Source organism: Corapipo altera, unplaced genomic scaffold (assembly GCF_003945725.1).
Source record: "Corapipo altera isolate COAL_440 unplaced genomic scaffold, ASM394572v1 1b, whole genome shotgun sequence".
In the NCBI taxonomy this organism is placed as follows: domain Eukaryota; kingdom Metazoa; phylum Chordata; class Aves; order Passeriformes; family Pipridae; genus Corapipo; species Corapipo altera.
The window spans coordinates 17410811-17436804 of record NW_020884881.1 but is presented as its reverse complement, the minus strand read 5'-3'; the positions used below and the strand labels follow the sequence as shown (position 1 = coordinate 17436804).

The window sequence follows — 25994 nt, the reverse complement described above, 5'->3', positions numbered from 1 at the left end:
GAGGTTCCTGCACTCTAATGCCAAAAACACATGAACACCTGCTTGACTCTGAGTTATCTGTGACCATTAACATGCTACAATTTGGCAAATACTTAAATGTGTCTTGGATCTGGGTTTGAACACAGTCAGTACTTTCAGGCACATATCCCACAGACAGTATGCTCCGAAGTGGATCAAAGTATCACCACTTCAGGGAAAATGACTAAATTCTCTATTTAAAAAAATTAAAAAAGGAGGGAGGAGGGTAGCTGAGAAATCTTATAATTTATTTTTATTTATTTTATTAGTGAAACGTTAAAAAATAATTTTGAAATTCTAAGTGGCACAACTTTGCCGATTTGGAGGGAGTAATTAAATGCCATATGTTAGCACTAACACATAGGAAAGTTGATAATTAATGCAGGCAGCTCCAGATCCAGGTGTGATTTTGACAGATTGTATGCAAGGGGTTTTCACAGGCTTACAGATAGAGATAAAAAGTCTGGTTTCCCCTCTTCCCTTCTGTCTGGAAAAAGAAACCAAAAGAACCTACAAAAGCCACCATTTATACATAATTACCTGTTTATTGATTTGCTCAAAAGAGAAGACAACTTCAGAGAAGAATGGGGAGGAAATGTACTCATTATCTTACTGGACTCCTCAGAAATGCATAACAGAGGGTTATAATTTTGATTTTTCAGAATTTTGGGGGTTTAGAAGAGAGAAATGTTTGTCAAATCTTTAGGGAGATTTCCCATGATTATTACAGGGTTTAATTCTTTTATAGCGTTCAGAAAATAATCTCTACTGCTCTGTTCTCCTGGGTTAGCACAAGCAATCTAATACAACCTGCAAGAAATGCTCATTAATGAAGCAAATTGAGTAAAGCTAAAAAATTAGGCCCTTCAGGATGTTATTCTGCACACTGGATGCAGTGCTGTCAGAAGACAGGAGGCTCAGTTTGAAAAAATCCGCCCCCAGCATAGAGAGACTTCATCTCATGTAACCTTGGATGGCTAATGCAGCGTTCTGGGCTCAAACACGGTGCCCAGGCACCTGTGCTAGTGATGGCAGAGCGAGTCTTGATGGAGTTATGAGAGCAACTCATCTCATTTTAAAACAGGTATTTGCACCTCATCACACAGGGTTCCTGCATTCTGGGAAACCCCACCCCAAATCCAGCAGGCTTAGCCCTGGATGTGTCACTCCAACTGCCCTGGCAGCACAGCTAACCTGTGTTTGTAATATGTTGGGATGGATTAAAGGTGAACCCTATAATGTGTTAATCAAGATGCTGTGTAGTTTCACACCTTCCTTCCTGTGACTAGAACTTCAGGTCTTGTTTACTGTGGCCTTCTGGCTGCTTCTGCTCCATCAAGGAGGGGTACTCAGCCACCCCGTCCTACCAGCTGCTTCCAAATGGTTGTATCTACTTCCTTCCCACACAGCGGTGCAAAATAGTCAGAAAGTTCAAATAAGCCGATGAGCAAGGTTCAGAAATAATGATGTCAAACACTCGCCAAAAAAACATTTGATTTTTATGGATTTTGAATTATTGAAACCTACCCCAAATGTGGGAGAGAGAGTTAACAAGCAGCAGCGAAATGCTTTAGAGATATGTGCACAGAGGTGCTGACCCTTGTGCATTGTTATCCTTCCCCCCCCAGCATTCCTCTTATCTGCTCTCATTGCCCAAAGCACTTGCAGCTCCCAAGCTTTGTCCAGTTTCTCAAAGCTCATTTATTCCTCCTGTCCCTGCAGCTGAAGCTCAGGACATCTAGTGTTATCAGGATGACCAAGATTTGGGGGTTGGCTGGAAGGTAACAGCCCTATCTACTGTCAGTAGCAGGGGATAGAGTCCCATGGCACAGCCCATCCCATATTACTGGGAGAGGTGAGATCAGTCACTCTTTGGACAAGCTGATCTCTTGGCTGTAATTAGGTGAGAGAGGTTTAGAATGCCATCCTTTCCCCAACTAGCAGCACGTAGCACCTGTCCTGACCTCAACACTTGGCTGGATCACGTGTTTAATGTTGGGCTCCTCATTTTACAGTCCATGGGAGCAAGCTAACACGCACAGGAAAATGCTCAGGCTTCCCAGATCCAAAGTTTGCTAACTTCTAACCCCTCTTGACCCACACTTCTTGCAGCCCATTGTCTATTTGATTCTCAAACCTTGCCCGCCTGACAGGTAAGAATTCATTTCAGAAAGAGAGAAGTGGCTGACCAAAAATGCAGAAACAGATCCTGGCAGTCAGTCTTATCGAGGTGGAAAAGCATTCCTTTCTCTGTGTGAGAATATATCGTTAAAAACTCTTTCAGCCTAATAATATCAGATGTTCTATCAGATGGAGTGAAAACATGTAATTATGATCTTGACAATTGTCACTTTAAATGTTTTTTATGCTGGGCCCCTAGCCAAAAAAAGAATAGCAATTTTCTTAAGCTTCAACACTGATCAGCACTGACTAATGGCCCTGAATGCAGAGCACGTCATCATATCAATATGTTTTCTGTACTCTGAGCATTCTCATGAAATCTGCATTTTTAAGATGTACAGTACACAGGAGCTGGATGTTTAATTTACTATAAAATCACCCTCAAGCAGCAAACCTGCAAATCATGTTAGTTAAATGGCATATTTATAGGTTTACCAGCGAAACCAAAGGAGGCCAGTGGGGAGTTTGTTGCCTGCTACTTCTTTGAAAAATTAAAGCCTTCTGTTTGCATCTCGTTTCTTTCGGATCTCCATGTGAATCTCTTTGGTTTGAGTCTTTGTCCTGGCACCAAAGCAGGACCCAAGGGACCTCCTTTGGGATGCTGAAGTAGGCATTTGTTCGACTTAGCCAGCAGCTGTTTTTAAAAGAGGGTTGGAACCTAGTCACCCTTAGGGTAGACCTGCACACTGTATCTCAAGCCTAAAATCAACCCAAGTTTTAACTAGCTGGTACTAACTGACACACAGACAGAAATTAAGAGGTTCATAACAGAGCAGAAGGCAATGCTTGGACCTGTGCTTGGCACCAAGGCTTCTTCCAGCCTGACCTTGGTCTCTGGTGTGGAGAAACTCAGTCCTGGCAGCACAGCTGGGTCCTGTGTCTCGAAACCTCTCCTGCACCCTGCCCATAGTCTTTGGCTGTTGTTGAGGGGACAGGCTGGTCAGGGAACTTCCTCAAAAAGATTGCTCAGTGCAGTATAGGAATTGTAAAAACCAAGTTACAGGCATCCTTTCACCAGCAGAAGTGGCTGCCTAGATTCCTCTTGTAGCTGTGAGCAAGGCAATTCAGTTTTCTCATCCTTAAAATAATTATTAGCAGCATCAAGGTCAGTTATGTATTATGAATCAGATGTAAAGTTTCATAATAAGACATAAATATATACATATAAAAATATCCCAACTTGTTGGTCTTATCACGCATATTCAGCTCCTGATCTGTACATAACTGGCTCATCCCGTGCACTCATCATTTTTTAACCCTTTCTGGAGGGTTCACCTGCATGTGGAACCTCAATATAATGTGTGAATGAAAATGTTCAGTCTTGAGGAATCTCTGCTGAGAAAAACGTCTTCCCCTGGGTATTAAATTCACGCCAATTTTCTTGCAAGCTTTTAGACTGAGAAGCTGGGGTTGCAGGGGCTGGTCTCTGTTTTGGATTCTGAAAAATGCACAGTTTTGGTACTTGCTTGCATAAAAGCTACAAATACTTTTTAAAGTCAGCAATTTAAGGAGAAAATTACTTCAAACACTTCTCATGATCAATAAACATGAACCTCTTCTTGTTATTCTTGAAATTATTAAATGCACTGAAAGTGTTGAAGTATAACACAAATAAAATCCTAGAAAAAATGGACGCAGTTCCTTCTTCCTCAGCTGCAATTTATTCCATTTGACAAACTCATACTAACACAGGAGACAGAGTTGGAGAGCAAGGGAGGATTCATTATTTTTTTTTGTAAGCCCAGAAATGAAAATACTTCGTTACAAAAATAATTTGCACAATAATAGAAATAAGTAAGTGCAGTACAGACTCTCTGGAGAAAAGCTTTCCTTCTCTCTTTGCTTCCCCACAAACCCTGACAGTCTGCTCATTAACAGGGAATTGGATTTACATGCCATTTCCAGAGAAGAAAAAAGCACTGGTGTATGTACTGTATAATAAGCACTTTAGATTTTTGGTTTAATATAGATGGGTGGGTGCGTTAACATTTTTAAGTCTTTCCAGAATGAATTAAGTTTTGATGACCTCTTTCATTTTTGACAAGAGTCCCTAGCTTTAGACCTGTAAATTTGAATTTGATTAACAGGACTGTGTGCGTCCTGCTGCAGCAGTCCAGCTTGTGCTGGTTTTGGTGACAGTGCAGGCAGGAAATAATCTACCAATACTTCAGGTAAAGCACCTTTTTCATGGGTATTTTTTGCAAACTCAGCATCATTATGAATCCGAGGGTCTTCAAGTGATGTCCCAGAATATACCTTGTGTCCTCCTGAAGGGGAGAGGGCTGTGGCAGTCTGAAAAAAAAAACCAGCAGGAAGATTTAATGCATTCTTTTTCCAGAGCAGTCAGTGCACATCTGCCTTTCCAGTGCTGTGCGTTAAGTTGGCAGAAATTGAAAGCTCAGATAGGAGCTGCCCTCTCAAAACATTTGTCAGGAATATTTTTCATCAGCTTGTATCATTACACACAAAATCCCTTCCTCACCCTCACCCCATCATGATTTCTTTCACACATGGGGGGGGGGATGAGGGAATTTATCTGAATTAGAATCCATGCAAAGATATCTTTAAAAGTCCCTCTAACAGAGGATGCTTTCCTTTTAGAAGCCGTTATGGGGAGGTGTATGCAGAGTGACTAAGACAGCCAATTAATATGTTATATAAACAGCAAGCACCACTAGAGAAAGGAGAGAGAGAAAGAAAAACGAGATATTTGGGGTGGGGGTGGAAGGGGGGAAGGGAGGTTATAAGTATAAAGTGTTTGCCTTAGGACTTGTCTTCAGTTACAGAGCCAGACTCACATGACTGGAGCTTGGTTTGATGTGGTAATGAAGCATTGATCACAGGAAAAAGATGAAATGGCCTTTGCTCATTCATTATTTTTATCTTCTAGCTGTGGAAGACAGAAAATTGTTCATAGGAATGGTTTCGAAGAAGTGTAATGAGAATGATATCAGGGTGATGTTTTCTCCGTTCGGCCAGATAGAAGAATGCCGAATCCTTCGGGGACCGGATGGGCTGAGCAGAGGTGAGTGTGCAGCCTGTAAAGTCTCTTTCCTTAAGTGCTAATTGGGAGCTATATGTCACAGCCACGGTAGGCAGAGCCGCTGTCTGCAGCGAGAGGTTATGCTGTAATACGTCCCACGTGATGAAGTTATCCACATGAACTTTTCACAGTGACTGAAATTATCACCTTTTATTTCCAGTGTCAGAAGGGTCTCGGTGCCAACGTATTAACTTGTGTTATCACCCTGTTTGTCAGCTGGAAAGGTTCCTTTGCACCCTGAGAAAACACCCTCAGTTTTCTGCTCTCACAAAATCAAAGTTGCTTCCCTGACCCCATTTCTGCTTTGTAGCACAAGGCCAAAATAAAAAGAATAAAAAGGCAGGGACTGTAAATGACCGCTTAAAGGTCATGGGAACTGGCCCACATCGTAGCACCATCTATCTCCTCCATTCCTGTGTTTTCTGTAACTATATGCAAAACATAGGTCTGCTGTAACTGAGAAGCAAAGAGGTTAGCTTGAACTTGAGAGCTTTGTCTGGACCAAAGTTTGTAAAAAGAAATTTCAAATCTTGTGCCTCTACCACGACTCAAAAACCAGGGGACATGTGTTAAGCAGCACCATCAAGAGTGGTCAAGTGGGCAGCCTGAACTTGGAAACGAAATGCAGCACAGACTTCAATAGCCAGTGATCCCTTTTGAGTGCAAAAGTGCCTTTTGGGAAAAGGCCTTCTGAAAACATATTGAAAAGAAAAATAAACCTATGTTGATGACCCAGAGTGCATATTAACTCCACGGTATATGGACCTGAATTTATTCTCAGACCGTGAACCTTCTCAAAATGTCAGTGCCAGAGTTGCTGAGTGGAAAAGAAAATAAATAGGGATAGTCCCATCTGTCAGTGCAGAAGGATGCTGTGGTACCTGCCATAGCCATTTAATGGCACAGGGTATAAAGTAATTTTAAGTGTGGAGCTGTGAAAAACATCACTTCTGTAGAAAAAAAATAGAAAGCACAGTTTATGCATTTTATTACATTTTCAAAAGGCACAGAAAAAAATAATAGCACCCATTTTGCATATAGATGTGGATATAGATGTAGAATTCTTTCTTTGTTTTTGGATTTACATGTTTCCAGTAGGCTATAGGATCCACAGTATTTGTGCATGGGTTGTTTTGTTTTGCCCAGTTTCTTTAAAATACCTATAAATTTCAGCAAGGGAAGTGCAAGTATTCGTATATTTCATGACACTGTTTGAAAGCACTTACTGTGCTAATAAGGACTTGTTGCAAAGACACTCTGGCAATAAATAGAGAGTCCCAAGAAAATTATGCACTTACATTTATGCTTTGTGATCCCCAGACTTTTGGGGCTGGGATGCAGCAGTCCCTTCAGGCAAGGAGAGCCTCACAATGCTGGCTTTTGCCTTGGGGAAGATTAGAGGAGGGGTCTGAGGTTGGTTCTTGCAGCTCAGTAGGGAATGTTTACTGATGGAGTCAAGTGAAGCCATTATCTTTCTAAACCCAACACTGTGGCAAAATAAGTATTTCTGATTTTCACTGATTTCATTGTGTAAGTAGCACAGGGAAGGGGTGATGGAAGACACAAGTGGGAAAGGAGCTAATTAACTGCTGAAATAACAAGATCTGCGCATCAGATGTTTTGAGCCCCCAAAAAGATTTAATTGACTTGTCAGCATCACCCAACAAAGAAATAGATCTTTCCTGGGATCCACAAAAATCCCACTGCACACTTACTTTTATTCAACACACTTTGAGTATTGCATGAGCATAGGAAAGCTAATTATGAAATCCAACAGAGTAAGTGAGGTTGGTGGGGTGGTTTTGTTCTGCCATGAATAGCAATCTCACAGCAATCAGAAGCTGAGATTCCTAAGCTGTGCAGGGCAGTGTCCTCTGCTGGCCAGCACAGCTGTAGAGTTAATATGCTGTTCTCTCCTGCTGGAGACTGAAGATCTCAGTCCAGGTAGGTCACACACCAGTAATCGTAGCAGAGCTGTATCCTCTCTGCCACTCGGGTTCATTTCAGTCACAATCACGACTGATATTCTATCATGCCCTCATGCATCATGCCTTGTTAAACTCGAATTGCTTTCTACACACCCATGTTCACACTTGAAAATGAGTTCAGCTGCGCCAACCAGGTTTTCAGGCAGATTTTTATCAGCTTCACAAAACCACCACTCCATGAGCAAAGGCAAAGTGTTGGGAAAATGGTTGGTATCGCAGTTGAAATGAAAAGTGCTGAGGGAGATCTGCAGAGGAGGGAGCTTGACTGAAAAACTACAAGGTGAAAAACTGCTTCACTAAAGCAAGAGGGAGAATTTATACAGTTAAATCTTTGTAAAGAGTTCCAATCCTTAATAAGTTTTAATTCGTGTTTCCATTTCCAAGATGTTAATTCCCTTTGCCACAAACAGTATTTGTTTTCCCAGCACCGATCTGGATGTGCTTCCCCCCTAGACACAGAGAGGTGAATGAAAAATAGTCACTGTCTTAGGGAAACACTGACCCTGCCATGCCAAAGCCTTTGGGGACTCAGTTCTCACAGCAGTGAGATGGAAATGTGGTCCAGTAAACTCCATTTGGCATCTCTTTTCAGTTGCATAACAAGTGCACATCATGGGATCTCTGGATGAAAAGAGCTTGAAAAGTATCTTCTTGGTATTTGTGCCAGCTTTTGAGCTTTGTTAAAGGGTTCAGGCAAATAATCTGCATTACCAGCAGATAGTTGCAAGGAATAACTCCAGGTTACACTGCTCAGTAGAGCAATTTTGGTTTGGGCTGGGTTGTTTGTTTGTTTTTTACTTATTAAAAACTATAAAGGTTTCATTTGACTTTTAGACCATGTCTACACTACAACAGCAGCCTCACTGCTGGTAGAGTAACAGTCTGCTGTCAGCTCATAGGCAAGATGTAGGGTTTTAGTTTACCATGTGGCTCCAGTAGCAAGGAGAAATCCTGTCCTGTGGCATCAAGAGAAAATGTAACACTTTGTGATGAGTGTGATATAAGTGCTAAGATAAAGGGAGAGAAGGAGAGAGATGGAACTAGTTGTTTTTATTGTACTTTCTAGCCAAGAGTTGACAGAACTTTAATAAAGTCGCACCCACTGCTGTCCGTAGTGATAATGGACCATCAGCATTTCAACTCCAAATTCCTATTGTCAGCTGTTTGAAACTTAGCTGTAAAATGAGACTAAAGTAATGATACAGAGCTCCAGTGGTGGAGCAGTGCATTTTAAAGACACTGAGATTTTTTTCCCCTGAGTCATGTTTTTCCCCGTTATTATTCACTCCTACATCTAAGAAATAACCATTGTTTATACCTGTAACTTGTTATATTTCAATCAGCTTCAAGAATAGGCAGCAACCAAAAGGCATTGCTCTCTGAAGGCTTTGGGATAGTCCCTGTGAAATTAGTTGGCTGGCAGAGAGTAATTCCTAGCTGTGGATGGTATTAAAAAATAGAAATACCCTGTTGGCTGTAGAGATAAAGAAACCCAGCAGCCATGGAGGCTGGCCCTTGCTTTAGCAGGGTTTGTGGAACTATCTAAAGAAGCTTGCCACTGCCTGTACGATATTCATTATTCAAAGAGAAGGATTCAGCCTGCAGGGTTGTTTAATCCAGCACTTTCTCTGAAGAGCTAAGTATGCTTTACAAAAATTCATGATTGTGATATCATGTGCTAAGCTTCATTATCATGAAAAAGCAGAAGTGAACTGCCTCAGATGATTAAGATTTTAAATCACTTATTGTAAACGGCTTAAGGAAACTTTCAGACCTCCTGACTTCCAGTGCTGTGTAATGTCTACATGACCACAGATGCCAACACAGACAGCCATGCAGTGATAGCTGGAGTGTGCAAAAATAGCCAGAAATACCCAAGTTTGGTTTGTAGCTGTGCCACTGATGTACTCTATTGACCATAGGTGAGTTGGTCTCTCATCATCTCTGTTATCCTGTTCCTTAAAATAAGGGTAGCAACACTTCTCTGCCTTTGTAAAACACTTTTTTTAGATCAGTGGATCGATATCTCTGTATCACTCTAGGAATTATTACCATCTATAATGATGATAAAAAAAATCCTCTTATCCTTATCACAGGAGCACTGCACAGAAAATTATTCTGCTGTATTGCTAAGTGCAGATTTATATATCAGATACAAAAAAGATGTCAACTGGGTTAATAGCATGCACTGAAAAAACCTGCTAATAACACATAGATACAGTTGGATATACCATGAAAATTGTAAAAAAGCTCAAAATGCATTTTTCTACATCTACTAGGCTCCTAATTGTATGATTTTTTAACATCACCAGGCACACGGGACAAGCGAACATTTCTGCAGACATTGATTACAAGGATTGTTTTTTTCTCTCTTTCTTTGCTTTAAGAGCAGGTTAGAAAAGGAATAGAGAGTTACACCACAGTCAGGCAATTTAATTTCATTAAAATCCATTCATAACTTTCAGTTTCAAGGGTTTTCTTGATGAATTAGTAAAAGAAAATTAGTATTTGCATCACAATTAATTGCAGGGAAAAGTAAGTGAGGCGATTTTATGCCTTTTTTTTTTTCCTCATGGATATTTACTGTCCTTTCTCAGCTAAAGTACCATGAAGTGCCAGCTATGGGTGCACCCTGGATTAGGGGTCCCCTTCTGAGTTGTGTATCAGTAAGTGGTGGGAAACAAGGACAGTGGAAGTGCTGTATTTTAATAGCTCTTCAGAAGCACATCCATACCTTATTTGTTTTGCTGTAATGTGATAACATTTTCATTTTTTCCAATCATTATGGCACATTTAATTTAGTTCTCCCTTGCTGAAACTCTTTTGCAGCTGGGAAGGAAGAAACACATCCAAGTGACCAACGTCTCTGCTGGCCTTTGGCCAGAAACTACATCTCAGATTTCCATTACTGCAGCTTTGCAGCAATCCCTCCCCAGAGGGGAAGTCTGAAATGAAATAATTTACTAGTTTTTATTCCAACAAGAGGGTCATCGAGGCACTGTTAGATACTGTGGTCTTTGGTACCCGTTTGATTCTGTGTTTGTGTAAATTCCACTTACTGGAGTCTGTACTCTGCAGGGTGGGTAATTGAATGTCCAATTAGAAATGCTTCAAGGGAACCATGGACTTCAGGAAATTTAAAATCTAGGAAACTGTCATCTGGTCAGTAGTCAAGTCAGCAGAGCTGAAGGGCTCAGGCATGGTTACAGGACATGCCTCTTGTTACCTTTATGTGCCTGATATGCATAAACTGAAAAGCTTCACTGTGACTTTTTCAAAACTATTTCCTTTGGGCTGAATTGTTGCACTTGGTCTCAGACCTGTCGTTGTGTGTCTTAAGTAATACTTAATGACCAAACATTGCTACAATAAACAATTTGATGTCTTAATTTGTAGATGAAATGTATTTTAAACACTAAGACAGATTTTTGTATGATGTCTTTATTAGGAAGCTGTTTCCCAGGCTGTTCGTTCCTTCAGATTGGTTTGTATTAGCAGAGTGTAGAAAAGGGAAAGTCTACTTTGCAATCTCAGCTGGAAATATTTTAACCCAACTAGAGTTTATTTTTGTCACATTTCAATTTCCATAGCTTTTTATTCAAGCCTTATCTTTTCTTTAAATAGAGGCTTTCATCTCAGAGGATCCCAGATACTCTTTGGAAGAGTATTTGGCAGCTTTTCACTATTGTTTCTTCACAGAAATTGAAGAAAAACTTTGTTCGTGGTGAACTGGGAAGCTGTGGTGCAACCATTCCAGCACCAGCTCCACAGCCACCACACACAGCACTGTGATTGCTCAGGTGTCTTTGAAAATCAATCTTGAGTCTTTTTCTGTGTTAGAATGGTCACTGTATATATATGTATATATTCTTCTTCTTTTTTTTAATTGTTTGCACCTGCCATTCTTTCATCTCCAGCACTTTAAAACCATGTTTTTAAACTTCCAAACAATGTCTATGGGTTTTGCATCTCCTTTTGGCTTCACTGAGGGCTTTAAAACCTCTGGTAGACCACAGTAGTTGGATGAGTTTCTTGTGTAGGTATGAACCTTACCTGAGGATTCCATACTTAAAAATGTTCTACTTCACTTGCAGCTTGCAAATATTGGTGTTGTGTTAGACTGTGCATGAACTGCTGACTGAACATTTCACAACAGTCTAGGAAAGCTTGAGATGAGAAGAATCACATGGAGTGGGAGCTGAAATGGGACAGAGCTGATATTTTTTAAATATTTCAAATATTCAGTCACCCAAGCAGCAAGCCTTAGGATTGGGATTGCACGGATCAAGGAGGAGGCTTATCAAATTTCAAACCTTTTTCAAATTTCCTTTTCAGTTTGTGGTGGAAGGGGGTAAGGACCAATCCTGAGAGTTTAGTTGTTCTCTCAACTGAGATGGCAGATGAGATAATGTGCTCCAAAACACATCTCCTGTGACAGAGCTGGGTGCCTGCCTCCAATTCCACCTGCAGGAGGAAATTACTTCCAGCAGCCTTTCCCCAGTCAATTGTTTTTCAGGTGCAGGGAGTGAGAGGGCAGCCTTGGAGAAGCAGCTAAAACTCTTAGACCTCTTTCTCCCTCCCCTTTTGCTTCTGCCACTGATCCCTGACATTTTGAAACCAGAGCTGAAAAGTAAGTGCAAGATGACTTGCAGGATGACTATATTTACAAAAGAATCTAGTTTTTGGTGTGGCTAGGTAGCTGGTGGTACAAAATAAAGTAATTTCAAGGCTTTAGCTATAGAAATACCCCCTTCTTCACATTTTTTCTCCCAGAGAGCTCCATAGCTCCAGTAAGAAGGGAATAATTGAAGTATCAGGACCCAGTGTGGTAGAACAGAAATAGTTTGCTTGTAGCTATTGGTCTGGAAGACCTCAGCCCATGGCATGCCAATCAATGCCATGTTTCATAGGATGAGGTAAGAGGCCACGAAAATCTTTCTTGTTTCCTTGCACCACGAGGCATGAAATCTGATTAGTCTTGTCCTCTTGTAATTGTGATTTACGACCCTAAAGCTGGCAGTGTGTTCCCAAAAGACCACCTGTGTCCACGCGATAGAGTGAGTGAGAGTATGATGGAAAGGGTTTTCCCAACCTTTTAGAAACATAAACAAGTGAAATACAGTTTCCTTAGACATCAGCTTCTGATTAAATTCTAGGTACCCAACAAAACCATCCTCCTCAAATGCACATGTACCTCATAGAGGAAAATCAAGGTCCTGCCATTGGCCATGACAGAGAATACAAGGATCCCAGAGCAGCTTTTCTGACCACTTAAATTACAAATGCAAGTTAAGTGATAGAGTTAAGTAGACCTATTCCTATGATACAGGCTTAGCTCTCCTCCGGTGTGGCAGTCTGGTTAAGAAGGAAAGGACTTCACAGTTCACACATAATAAAATGTATAATATCCCATACTTCATACATAACATAATGTATACACACACATAATAAATATACAAATTTTGTGTGTGAGTGTCTAGTTTTAGTAGCTTAAAAATAACCCTTGAATGTGAATACATGTAGCAATGTCTGGAAAGATGGTTAAATGGAAATATAGCTAGAGTTTAATTGGGGGGGTTGATGGTAACCACTGAAGGTCTGGGTTTTCAAATAATTTAGAAATAACTTTGTTTACTGAATTTTTGCCATGGTTATTGAGGTAAATTGGGTATTTACTGTGCAAATGGCCACTGTCCATTGGTGGGAAGTGGCCTGCTGACTGGAGATAACAAGGGGACCTAACCTTGTAGCCTCTGGCTGGCAAACCCTAATTAAAATGCAGCCCCATCCTCTCTGTGGAATGCTGTTTCCAAATGCTCATATTCAAGCTGCATAACCTCATTCATCAGGCATTCCCCTTGCCCACAGAACAAGTTTCTTTCAAATTGATACAGAAATCTGCTACAAAGGTCTTTTTGCTCCGTGACAAAGGCAACGGGACCCATGCAAATGGTTTTGGGCTGAGGAGCGAGGAGGAAGGCTTTGCAGTGTTTTTGGGCACCGAAAGTCCCCAGCAACTGAGCTATGTGGTTAAAAAGAGAAAAAACTTAAGGGAGGGAAGGGAGAGTCTGCTTTATCTTGAGAGGAATGCAGCCTTATTTCTCTGCTGATTCACATTTCTTTTGAGACCTGCTAATTGCAACATCTCTCAGTAAGTTACTTACAGCAGAACTACTGGGGAGAAATTGTGATAAATGCATAAACTGTGTCTTATTGATTCTTTTTGACTTTTTACATGCTTCTTATGCATTCGAACCCTCCATTCAGTGATTGTCACTATGGTACACACTCCTGGATAATGAGAGCCAAAGAAGCGAGTGAAGCAGTTTCTTGACCATTATCAACAATATTATTCAAGGCTCTGTATGGGGTTCCTTGCCTGCCCTCCAGTATATTTCTATTTGTGCTCATCCCCCATTGAATTTGCAAGACGAGAAATGAAAACCCTTGGTGTCATTTCCTCTGTTAATGGTAATAATAGAAATGGTATTAAGAGAGATTACTGTGAGACTGATGGTAAATTTGGGCCTCTTTAATTTTAGTGCACAGCAGCAATATGGAATCTAAGCAGAGGTACTGTGGTTTATTTACCTTTCTACTGCACATTTTGTCTAGATTGCTGTACAGAAAGCTGGTTTGTTACATCATATTCTGTGACAGAAATTTGTTGCTGAACAAGATCAGTATAACAACATGTAGTGGTGGCTAAACAGTAGTAAGACATCATCAGCTGTTTTGTTACCTAAGAAATATGTGAGGTTTGGGTAAAAGAATTATGACTTCTGATTTTATGATGCTGACCTATCAGCCAGAGGTACGTAAGACAGCTTAGGTTCTCTTGAATCAAGGGCCTTTGCATTAAAGAGGAAAAAAAAATACCACATGATGCAAAAATGCATTGACTTTATTTTCATGACTAGATGTAGTGCTTTTGGGTAATGATCAGGCATTGCTTTCTCTTACTGTTGTTTGATTAAAATGTGAATACAGTCTTGACTTGATAATCTTACCAGGTACACACAGAGCTAAAAAGAAAAGGTATTTTATGCCTCAAATTGATTTGCATAAACCAAACAATCTGTTGCTTGTTGGATTGCAAAATGGTTTATTTTGCCCATTGGCCACAGGGGCAACAATATTGTATTTTTGATGCCAGAATGTAGCTTTCATGCATTAGCTCTCAAATGACAATATGCTTTAGCCTCTCAGTGCTTAGATCTGCTTCATTTGGAAATCTTTTAAGTAGTAATAATAATAATGTTTTGAGGAAATTGAGTGGAACACTAAATTATTCTCTGAAACCTAAGTTCAAACTGTGCAAGGCTAAGGGAGCTGAAAATCAATGCACTTTTAAAGTCATTAGAGATCACAAGTGAAATAAGTCTGTGTTGCTTTAGCTAAGCTTTTAGTGTACCATGGTATTATTACAAAATCAGCCCGAATCTGCATTAATTTCACAGTCTTTTTCTTTAAGATGCCCAAGGGTGCATGAAGAATAAAATGTAAATCTCAGGAGGCAGTGTTTTTATTAGCCAAAAGGGCAGTGAGTCATGCACTAAAAAAGTTGAACTGTGCCATGCCCAGTGTAGGTATGGCTGACAGTAGTAAAAGGGTGGAAAAATAGCCCAGGCATTAGCCTGCTGGCTTTTCATTATGATTTAAAAGGCTGAGGAGGAAAAAAAAAGTGATTTTTCAGGTGTTCATGCACATAGCTTCAGAATTGTTCAAGATGGCGGTAGCTTTAGAATTACACTTGTACCTAGGACTCAGAGAAACAAAAATAGTAAAGATTTTTATTTTTGTTATTTTCTTAAATGTTGAGATTCCACCTACATTACTGAATTTTGTCTGAGTCTTTTCACACATAGTCACAGGCTACACAGTGGAGTTTTTCTCATTCTAATTTGTATAATCATTCTTGGTGCATCACAGTAATGTGTGATGTAATGGACCCCTGTATTAAATTCCCAATTCAGCTGTCGGTAATGCCAGTCATTTATTCACAGTTTACCTGCACAAAAGCAAGCAATTGTTAATGCATGGTCTGAATAGACTTAACTATGCAATCCAAAGGCTATGTAAAAGCCTTACTTATTTCAAACCCTGTGGCTAAAGAACAGAAACAGAAACAAAACAACATAAAAAAAAACCAAAACCAAAAATTAAAAAAAAATTAAAACAAAAACCCTTCACATCACCCATTCCCACCTAATTTTTTTTCTTTCATCTATGGTCAGATTAGCAAGTCAGCACTGTCGATAAATAAACTAGAGAAGTTGTTTATTTTTATGTACTACTGAGAACAGTGTCGTCTTGTGGCCGTTCTCGTAGACTGTGTTGGTTTAACAAGCGTCCAACCCTTTTGTCTTGTTGTTTTTTGTCTTTCCTGCTCCCTGTCCCCTTGTTCCCACAGGCTGTGCGTTTGTCACATTTTCTACAAGGGCAATGGCACAGAATGCAATCAAAGCCATGCACCAGTCTCAGACCATGGAGGTACAGTACTGTATCATTTGCCCTTTCTTTGTTTTCTTTGTGCAAATGATTGCGAATGGTAAAGCCATGCTCTCCTGGATCAGATCAGACACATGACAATCACAGATTTAAATTTTTTACCAGCTCACTCTACTTGTCTTTGTGAAGCTTTATTTTTCTTAATCACCTGAAAGCACACAATGAGGTGGCTGTGTGGTATCCAAACACAGCTCTCTATCCTGTTTTCAGTGGCATTCAGCAGAAAATAAAATGCTGTGAATACCACTCCTCAGTCATACTCAGAGTATATCTGATGAGTAAATTATTTTTAGCACACATACCCCCCGAAGAAAAATCTTAGTTTCTTTTAAATAGATTTCTAAGTGTTGTGATTTGCACTGCTCTGAGAAAAAAAACTCAAGAGATTTAACGTGGCCACGCTGAGTTACTAGTGCATGTGTTTTTCTGCAAATAGAATCTCTTTTTAACTTAATATAATTTTGCCTTCTTCATGTAGCCAATAAAAATGCTAATGATGACAGAGCATGTTGAAGTGTGGCACTTCCTGCAGAGCACCGTCGTGGCTGGCCCCTTGCAAGCAAGATTCTTTATTCCCTTCCAAACTGCCTCTATGGCCTCAGATTTTATCATGATGAGCAGCTCAAAACTTTAAACTTGTTCACTTAATGTGACTGTAGCTGCGGGCTAATGATCCGGTCGTTGGAGTGGTTATCGAATGCCACGGCTTGTCTGGCAATCTCAAAACTTTTTTCAGTCTGTGATTTTTGTCATGGTCTTTCAGAATTTTGCACAAAAAACCGCACAAGTATGAAATCTTTACTTACTCTGGATCTTCTAGCTTATCATTGGAGAGTGCATGTTATACTGTATTATGTATACTGTATCTTCGTGTAGTGATGATTTTTCTCAGAGGTGGCATTGATGTTATGTGCACTTGTTTCTTTTTTTTTTTTTCTCCTTTTTATTTCTTTTTCCACCAGGACCTTTCAATTTTTTTTATATTTTTTTTTCTCTCAGTGATTTTCCTTTGCAATGCTCTAGTCTCCCAAAGCATGCTGGGTGCTAAACAATCATTATTGCGTCATGTCGTTGAGCTGCTTTGTGTAACGAGCCAAGGGGGGAGACCAGGGGTGGGAGGGTGGACAGAGGAGAAGGAGCAGAAGATAAAATTCCAGCTAGTGCATGAAACTGTCACTAACTGTTTCCTGTATAGTACAAGTAATGATATCGGCATTGCAAAGCTATTGTCTTTCCAAACATCACGTTTGAATTTGGTTGAGCTTCTTTTATAATCTATGTGTTTTCTTTTCAGTGCAATGCATTTTTAGACCCTGGGTATACAGTTTTAGATGAGAATCTGCCAATGAGATGAGAATAATTGAAATTATATTTACTAGAAAGCTGCTGTTATACAGTCTATGCAGTCTGATAGTATATTATGAAAAAACTGCCACTTTGAGTCTCAAAATAATACCTGTAGTCATTTCTCTGCCATGCACTGCTCCTTTAATTCAGATATATATGTTTTGATGGGTTTGATTCCAAGTAAAAAGGAAATGTTTATTGGTAATACTGTGTTTTACCTATATTTTCCATGTGTTTTAATGTATTTTTCTGTCTAGCAAAATGAATTTTATACAGCTCTACTTCAGAAGATGGTAAAATTAAAGACATAACACCTCCCAGACAAATTCTCCCGTTCCTCTGTTGTATGCAGCACTCCAAAAGAGGCTGGGTTTTGACGGGATAATCCTAGTGACATTAGTTCTATAGAATCTTGGATCAATTCTATAGACTCTTGGACCAAAATGCTTCTCAGCACCTTTAGAGACATCATCACTGAGATCTCCATATAGGCAAGGCAATTCCAAATATTTTGCACTTTGAACATCTGGGTCTTTGTGTCAGTTGAGCTTAGGCTGGCAGTCCCTTCCTGGAAAGAAGCCATACACGCTCCCTCTCCATGGGGGAGGGACTCATTGGAGGCTGTACCTGCTGCCCTGACAAGACACAGGAAAATATGAAGGCAGCAGAAGTTGTTGGGAAGAAAATGGCACTGAATGATATGGATATACCACGCCATTGAAAGAGGAAGGGAAATGCACCTTGTGTATGTGCTGGAAACCTCCTCTCAAGATAGAAAATGGAAGTGCATAAAACAGAAATCACCCTGTAGGCAAAAAAAAAAAAAAATTGTTCACTTTTGCCACGACTCCTCTAGTAGAAAGTTAACTTGGGTTGACTGGCATTAAATGTCAACTCTCAGCCTGAAACAGTCATCCTTGGACACTTTTGTTTCATGTTCTTTTGCAAACAAAAGTGGACTTAGGGGACCACGTATAATACACAATTGCATTTCAACCCAATTACTACAGATTTTTTTTTCTGATTTCATTATTTTCACTTCTTTAGCACGCATCATTGACCAAGATGAATTTTCAAAGTGGGCTAAGAAAGAACAATGGGGATGTTAAGTCCAGATGAACACGTCATATAATGATACATTCTCTTACTGCTCTTTCCACCTGACTTACTGACCCGGTTAAATCAACTGATTTAAAAAATATAATTGCTGCTCCAGAGTGTTTGCTTTTCTATCTCATTTCTGTGGAGGTTTTTTGTTTGTTTAAGGCATTCAAATGCAGCATCAGTAGAAGACACTAATTTGTTATCATGGAGTAAATTTGATACAACAATAACAACCCTTTTCTCATACAGAGCCACTTGCTAGATATAATTTCAGTCTTCAGAATGTTTGCTTTCTTGAAAATGATGAAGTGATGAAATATAGAGCAGACAGTGAAAAAAGTGAATTATAGATTCATAAATTGCAGAGATATTGTTTTTATACAATTTACTGACATTTAAACATTCATAAATATGTCAGCTGTAGTGTTGAGTGCTGAGCTGCTGAACTGAAAACTGAAATAGCCATATAATATTTCTTCCTTTGATACTCATTTCTATTTCTTTGGAAATAGACTTGATTCTCCTGTACATCTAAGTAGAAGGCAGTAAGTTCCAGTTGTTCTTAAGCCGGTGTTACCAAACCTTGTAATAAATAGAAACAACTTGCTTTTTTTATTAGAAAAAACACGAAAAATCTCTCTCATACCCTCCACCCCTCGGCTCCTTTTTCTTTTTTTTTTTAAATTATCTTATTTTTAATATTAGTATAAAAATCACTAGAGAGAGGTAATTGTGTAACAAGCCAACTCCTCCATAATCTTTATTTGATTGCTGGAGTGTTATATATATCTCCTTTCTCTCTCACTGAAACACTGAAAGACCTTTTTACAATGAAACACACAGGAAAGGAATTGGAGTTGGAATAATAAATCACAAGTGATGATTTTCCAAGATAATTCTAAAGGAATGGTGTTGATGAAAGATCTTCATACAAGAGATATTGTTATTGTGGTTTATTTCATCATTTCATCTGATGATTGTGAATATTTTTATCACTGGTGTGAGGTTTTTCAGAAGAAAAGGTACATGACTGCTTTTTGTAAATAATCAAGGACAGGATCTTTTCTGAAGATGTTCACAGTGTTGTGAGGGCAGCCACAGGAAGAATTAGGTTAAGTATAACCCTGCTCCTCATCCCACGCTATACACTTTGTCTAAAGCACTGCTGTGTTTTTTGGACTTGAGTCACTTATCACTCCTACCATTGTGTTCAGATTGAAGTTAGACAAGAAATTAGTATAACAAAGCATGGCGGGTGGAGGGAAGTTATTCATTGGATCCTATGAAGTTGAAAAACAGCATGAAATGGATTGACAGTTTCTATGACTCATAAAATGCTTGAATTAATTTGAAGAACTGAATCATTGCAGTATATAGTTTGCTTCCTTGATTTGAAAAAAATAAAGACTTGAAAGGTTAAAATATGAAACATTTCCTAGCATGGAAAAGAAATACAGAGAAATCAACAAAGACATCTTTCATAATCACATCTCATTCTCTCAGTGACTTTCCCCAGGAATGCATAATTTGAAGTCCAAGGGTAATTCCAGCTTACCTCAAAAGTCCATCTGGTCTTTGACCTCCTACTTCTTCCCTACAGTCCCTCAGACACGGGTGAGGCGTAGGCTGCAGACCAGATCTCTAGTTCTTTCTTACAGCTTCCCTATTTCCTAAGGCATCTAACAGCCCTCCCATATCATGTAACAAGAGGCTGATAGAAGCAATAGAAGAAATGGTGGCAATCAGGAATGGGCTGCTATCACCAGAACTAGTCACTTTTGGTCTGCATCCTGCCCTTTGTTCACATCTCAAGGGTGCTTGATACAAAGCGTACCTGGGAGCGGACCACAGGTGGGTGAATTGACTGGGGGTCCTTGGCATGAAAAGGACCAGTGACTCGCTGATGACGGGCGATGCAGTGAGGCTACTGCTCACAGTCTGTTTACGTAGGGAACACAAGCCAGTGTAGGGCACACAAGCCCAGCTGCACTCAGCGTGACTGCACGGCCAGACCGTGGTGGCAGGGCGGTGTTGGCTGTGTGGTCCCTGGCAGCAGGGAGGTTGGACACCTCTCCCTTTGGCAATGCCTTGAAAACAGACTGCAGACAAAGCATCACGTCCATCTCATCAGCTGTGAAGCTTAATTAAAGAGGACTGGTACACTTTGCTGTCTCTGGCAATGATTTTGATAGCTGGAAGGAAAAGAGAGCCTGAGGAAAGGTGCTTTATAAAAAGAACCGGGCAATCAATAATTTCTTCATGGCCTCTTTTCCTAAGAACCTGAAAATCTTAGTCCTTGCGATCCTACAAATGCCAGTCACAAAGAGAGGGGGAGCAACCTGGTCGTGCCATTTCCAGTGACCCTAGAGGACATGGCTGAGCTCAGGGTGTGAGGGTGACTCGGTGTGATTTAACCCTTCTGTCTTTCCTGATCTGTCTGACCACAGGGCTGCTCTTCGCCAATCGTGGTGAAGTTTGCTGACACCCAAAAGGACAAGGAGCAGCGGCGTTTGCAGCAGCAGTTGGCTCAGCAGATGCAACAGCTCAATACTGCCACTTGGGGAAACCTCACAGGTCTTGGAGGACTCACGCCACAATATCTAGCTGTAAGTTCATTTCGGAGGCGGTGGCTGAATTATACTGTATTTATTTTAGAACCATGGTAAGCCATATAGTAAAATCCCTGCAATAAATTGCTAAGCCCTCCAGGATACGTAGTGTGTCTTCTGAGTATGTTTATCACATGGACTAGAAATAAATAACAAGGAACAGAAACCGGATAAGCATTTGAAGATGTGTCAGTGTTGTCAAAGGCAAGCATTTAAAGTACCCTCGTGCTGCAAAATAAATCATAGATTCATAGAAAGGCTTGGGTTGGAAGGGACCTTAAAGATCATCTAGTTCCAACCCCTCCACCATAAATAAAATTTGATTTCATTAGTTTTATTGGGGTTTTGAATGTTAGAGTCTGGGTTTTATAGCTGGAATAAAATTTAAGTTCTTCCTTAGGGGAGGACAGACAGGCAGCTCAGTATGGCCTACAGTAGAGGCCATATCTATATGGTGCAGCCTCTAAACTAGAGTGTTGTGGATCAATCATCTAATTTTCCACATTCTCATTTGGGAATGGCTTTTTCTTTAATGCATGGTCCTGTCAATGCTAAACATGTGTGGTTCATACAGCCTCATCCAGAAAGTGAAGGTGGCCAGGAAAAACCATTAATTTCTCATAAATTTAAAATGATATTTTCCTTGGTCCATTTGTAAGATGAGAATGAGGTGTTAGCTGCTGTCCCTGCTGGAAAATCTGAAATCCACAGCCACCTGTCTTAGGTCATGGGTGGTCAAGAGAGACTGCCCTGCAGCTCAGCTGAGAGGGAGCCTCTGCCTTTTGTGGCTCTGGAGTTGAGATGTTTGGCTGAGGAGCTTTTGGATAACTTGAGAGTTCCTGATGCTTCTGAGTTAGACAAATAGAACCTTATGAAGTACAAGGCCAAGTGCAAGGTCCTGAACCTGGGTCAGGGCAATCCCAAGCACAAGTGCAGTCTGGGAGGAGAATAGATCAAGAGCAGCCCTGAGGAGAAGGACTTGGGGGTGTTGGTGGATGAGAAGCTCAACATAACCCATCAGTGTGAACCTGCAGCCCAGAAAGTCAGTCATGTCCTGGCCTGCATCACAAGAAGTGTGACCAGCAGGTTGGGGGAGGTGATTCTACCCCTCTACTCTGCCCTCATGAAACCTCACCTGGAGTGCTGCATCCAGCTCTGGGTCACAGTTCAACATAGGACGTGGAGCTGCTGGAGTGAGTCCAGAGGAGGCCACAAAGAAGATAAGGGGCTGGAGCACCACTCCTCTGGAGACAAGCTGAGAGGTTTGGGGTTGTTCAGCCTGGAGAAGAGAAGGCTCTGGAGACACCTTAGAGTTCTCAGTACATAAAGGGGGTCTCCAAGGAGTTTGGAGATACACCTTTTACAAGAGAATTTAGTGACAGGACAAGGGGTAATTACTTTAAACTGAGAGAGGGCAGATTTAGACCAGGAAGAAATTGTTTCCTGTAGGGGTAGTGAGACACTGGCATGGGTTACCCAGAGAAGTTGTGGATGCCCCATCCCTGGAAGTGTTCAAGGCCAAGCTGGATGGGGCTTGGAGCAACTTGATCTAGTGGAAAGTGTTCCTGCCCATGGCAGGGGAATTGAAACAGGATGATCTTTAAGGTCCATTCCAACCCAAACTGTTCTAGGATTCTATGATTCTATGAAATAGATGTGTCCGTATATATGTACCGGGTATGCATAAATACATAATTTTTGTGCATACAATGCTTTGGTATAGTGTTATAAACAGCAATTTACCCAGCAATTAAAAATATATATTAATTCTGAGGTAGGATAATTAATACTGAGATAGGCTAAATTAATATATACAAATACCAGTCTAATGAATATCTGTGTGCTTGATTCATAAAGATAATAAAGAAAAAACTGAATTCACAGAGGTGGGGGAGAATGGACTGTGATTGACAGAGATGAGTTATGGTAACTACCAGACTACAGAGGGTTGTAATTAGTCACACTATGTTGGTTTAAATAGATTTAACACCTGGTTGTTAAAAAGAATAAATTGATTAATTGTTTTAAAGCAGCCATGTTATTGAGTTTCCCTTGTGTCTCTGTGTTTCTTAATAGAGATTAGACATTAATATGGATTTACAGCATTGACTCTAGGGATGTTCATTCCAACAGAAGACAGAAGCGAGAGACTATATAAATGTAAAGGAAAGCAGAAATACTCCAAATGTGAAATGATAGCTCGTTTTAGTTTTATCTTCATTTGTTGCATTACTGTCAGATAGATTGCTGTGTTGTGTTGTTCATTTGCAGCTTCTGCAGCAAGCAACTTCCTCCAGTAACTTGGGTGCCTTCAGCGGCATTCAGCAAATGGCCGGTGAGTTAAAAACCATTTCACTTTGCTCCAGCTATGTTTTGTATTCTTAAGCTATTGAATTCTGTACCTCTAATAATCACATTGTCGGGGGCGGGGGGCATGTTGTTTATTAAATGTGGCAGATGTATTGGCAGGGGACAGCTCGTGGTTCAACGTCAATAGAAACACTTTCTCCCCTCTTTCAGAACTGAAATTAAACCCAGTGCTCCCAGGTTGTGCAAACAGTTTGTCTTGCATTAGTCACCTGCCATTTGGCCAAAGTAACCAATTGTAAATTGCAGGAGAGCTCTTAGTCCCTGCAGCCGTGTCCTGCCCTATGAAAAGTGTCAGGAAAGCAACAGCAGGATTACATTCTAATTTCCAGTGAGATTTCTGTGTCCTGAAAAATCAAATTAATGGCATCCCTCAAACATTTTAATAATAGGTGGTGAGGAAAAATGTTCTGACCTTTTTAATGAAACCCAAGATTACAGGCCTACCTTCAGCATGAATTTTCAGGCTCCTTTTATAATCATGGAAAATTAACTGGGTGCCTTTTTGACTTTGGAACCCTAGTCGGCGAAATTACACAACAGAGATTTTATGTAAAAGTATAATCTTTAGTCTGGAGGAAAAAAAAGAAAGAAAGGAAAGGGGAAAAAAGAATCAAAGTGTGAGCGGATTTGAAAGCCAGCTAGTTGGAGGGTTTCTTAGTAATGAGCTGTGTGCCAGTAGTAACTGATGTGTAGTGATTAGCAAAAGGTCACTCCCACTGTGTGACCTACCATGCTGATATCCTAACTTAACATGATGCTAGAGAAGGCAGCATGTGCAGTAAATCAGAGCACAGATGCACATTATGCCTGCCGCGAGGAACTGTTAAAAAGCTTTTTTTTTCTTGTTACAGGGGAAAAAAAAAAAAAGAATCACAAAACCCCTAAATTGCTACATTAGTTTATTTTAATCATGAACCCACTGAATCAATGAGATACAACATTGTGCTTGCTTCATCATCATAAAACAAGGGCTAAAATATTCAGAAGTCTTTATGAACACCATTTTCTCATTCTTTTTTTAATCCTGGTCTTCTGCTGCTTCTTGTTCTGCTTTGAATGAAGCCTGAAATTCTATAACAAGTATAGATATACCTCACTGTATAGCTATACCCCACAGGTATTCTTTGCTCAATCGTTATATTATGCCATTATTGCAGTGACATCAGAGACTAATGTGAACCTGCTGTCTGACAATATAAATTGGCCTACAGATGACAATATCTCTGAATTATTCTCTCTTCCTCAGACCTGCTGGCAGTGCTTGCTGGTTCTATTATGTTACACTTGCAATCTAGCATTTTTTTCATCAAAAAAATGTATCTTAATATGATAAACAGAACAGAACGGGTCAGTAACAGTTTTATACTTGGCAGTTTTGGAAGTGGTTTTGAGCTCAGAGATTGTGTTTTAATGCTTTCATATTTGGTTAGGTCTACAAAATGAAAGAATTGAGACACCAAGGAAAAATAATGTGATATCTATCACATTATGTGCACCTAAGAGTTTTTGTTTGTCTGGTTTTCACTGGTAGTGTAGATTCACCTCTGTCTTTAAGAACTCTGTTGAAACTAAGGATTTCAGTCAAGTATCTTCAGGATGGGCTCTTAATCTGGGCTGTGATTTCTTCTCTGAAAATCATATGGTCTTGAGACGAGGAGAAAGTCATCTTAAGAAATCATAGTTGGCACATCATTGTTACTCAAGGGATATACCTTCTCGACTACAAATTAGATTGCTAATGCACTCATCTGTGGGATAATTTAATGACTGACTGCCTTTCCTGGAAAAAATGTATTTTATAGCTTATATTTATCTTATCAAAACAGCTTGAAGTTCACTCCTTTCTTTCCCCAAAACACGTAACTTAAATGTTTATGTTCAAGGTAAAATTACTGATACTAAATTGTTCTCTGAACTGCACCTCTACATGAAAGTGCCAAAGACTAAGCACTATTTCATTGTTAGAACTGGGAGTTCATGTTCTCTTCTCAGAAATCAGGCAGTATTATGTCATGCAATGCATCCAATATTAACAGTTTGGATATTATGTTTTGTGAAAGGAATAGAAAATACTCCGGTATCTGCAGCAAGAACTTACATTACCTGCTGAAGCTGTCTTTGAACATTTGTAAAGGCCCACAGTTTTTTAACTTAAGCTGTACAGGTTCATTTTACAAAAATTAATCTAACATGTAATTTCATATTGCATATAGTTTGCCTTTCGATATAACATTTCCAAGTGGGGAATAAAATCTAGACACAATTGAGTAAGGTGCTAAAGAAGATCCATCATTGCTGCTTTCGAGTTCTTTGAACTTCGTGTTTGAGGGGTGCACCTTTTATCCTTGAAGTCGATGGGTGTGCATACCATGGAATTCAGACACTAAAAGTTTGATCAAAAGCCATGTGAACCAAGGAAATTCCACTCTTACTTGCATGCCAGGGTTCTAGCATCTCTTTTGTGCTTAAATCTTGCTGAAGTCATGGTTTGCTACATTAGGATTTCTGACAGAGCCACCCCCTTGTCCAAAATTAGGGCCCCTTTGGTTCTGCAAGTGTTTATTTGTATTGCTAAAGCTTGTGTTGTCTTGGTACAAAACAGAAAGGACACAGCACTCACCCCACTGCACATATGAAGAATTATTTGCTCTGCTCAGTGATATTATTTCTTGAATCAAAGCAGGTTTCTTTGCCAGCAGAGCGAAGAGACTGGTCTTCAGTGTGGAGTTTTAAATTCCCTTTCCCTACTATTATGCCTCAATCTGGTTAAAGTAGTTTTTGTGTTGCAAAGGCTGTAGTTCTTTGATTTTGGTGAAAGGAGTG

At 40.0% G+C, this 25994-nt stretch overlaps 1 protein-coding gene across 11 annotated transcripts in view; it reads left to right on the top strand.

Annotated features, from left to right (window-relative positions):
• Positions 1-25994, top strand: part of CELF2 (CUGBP Elav-like family member 2) — a 554249-nt gene that overhangs the window by 479540 nt on the left and 48715 nt on the right. For 10 of the 11 annotated variants that reach the window (XM_027639964.1, XM_027639960.1, XM_027639958.1 and 7 more), the window contains 4 exons: positions 5090-5224; positions 15644-15723; positions 20640-20798; positions 23073-23136. In XM_027639964.1, the coding sequence (XP_027495765.1) occupies positions 5090-5224; positions 15644-15723; positions 20640-20798; positions 23073-23136 (438 nt within the window). Of the gene's footprint in view, positions 1-5089; positions 5225-15643; positions 15724-20639; positions 20799-23072; positions 23137-25994 lie in introns of those variants that run through there. The other variant, XM_027639966.1, reaches the window with a different exon arrangement.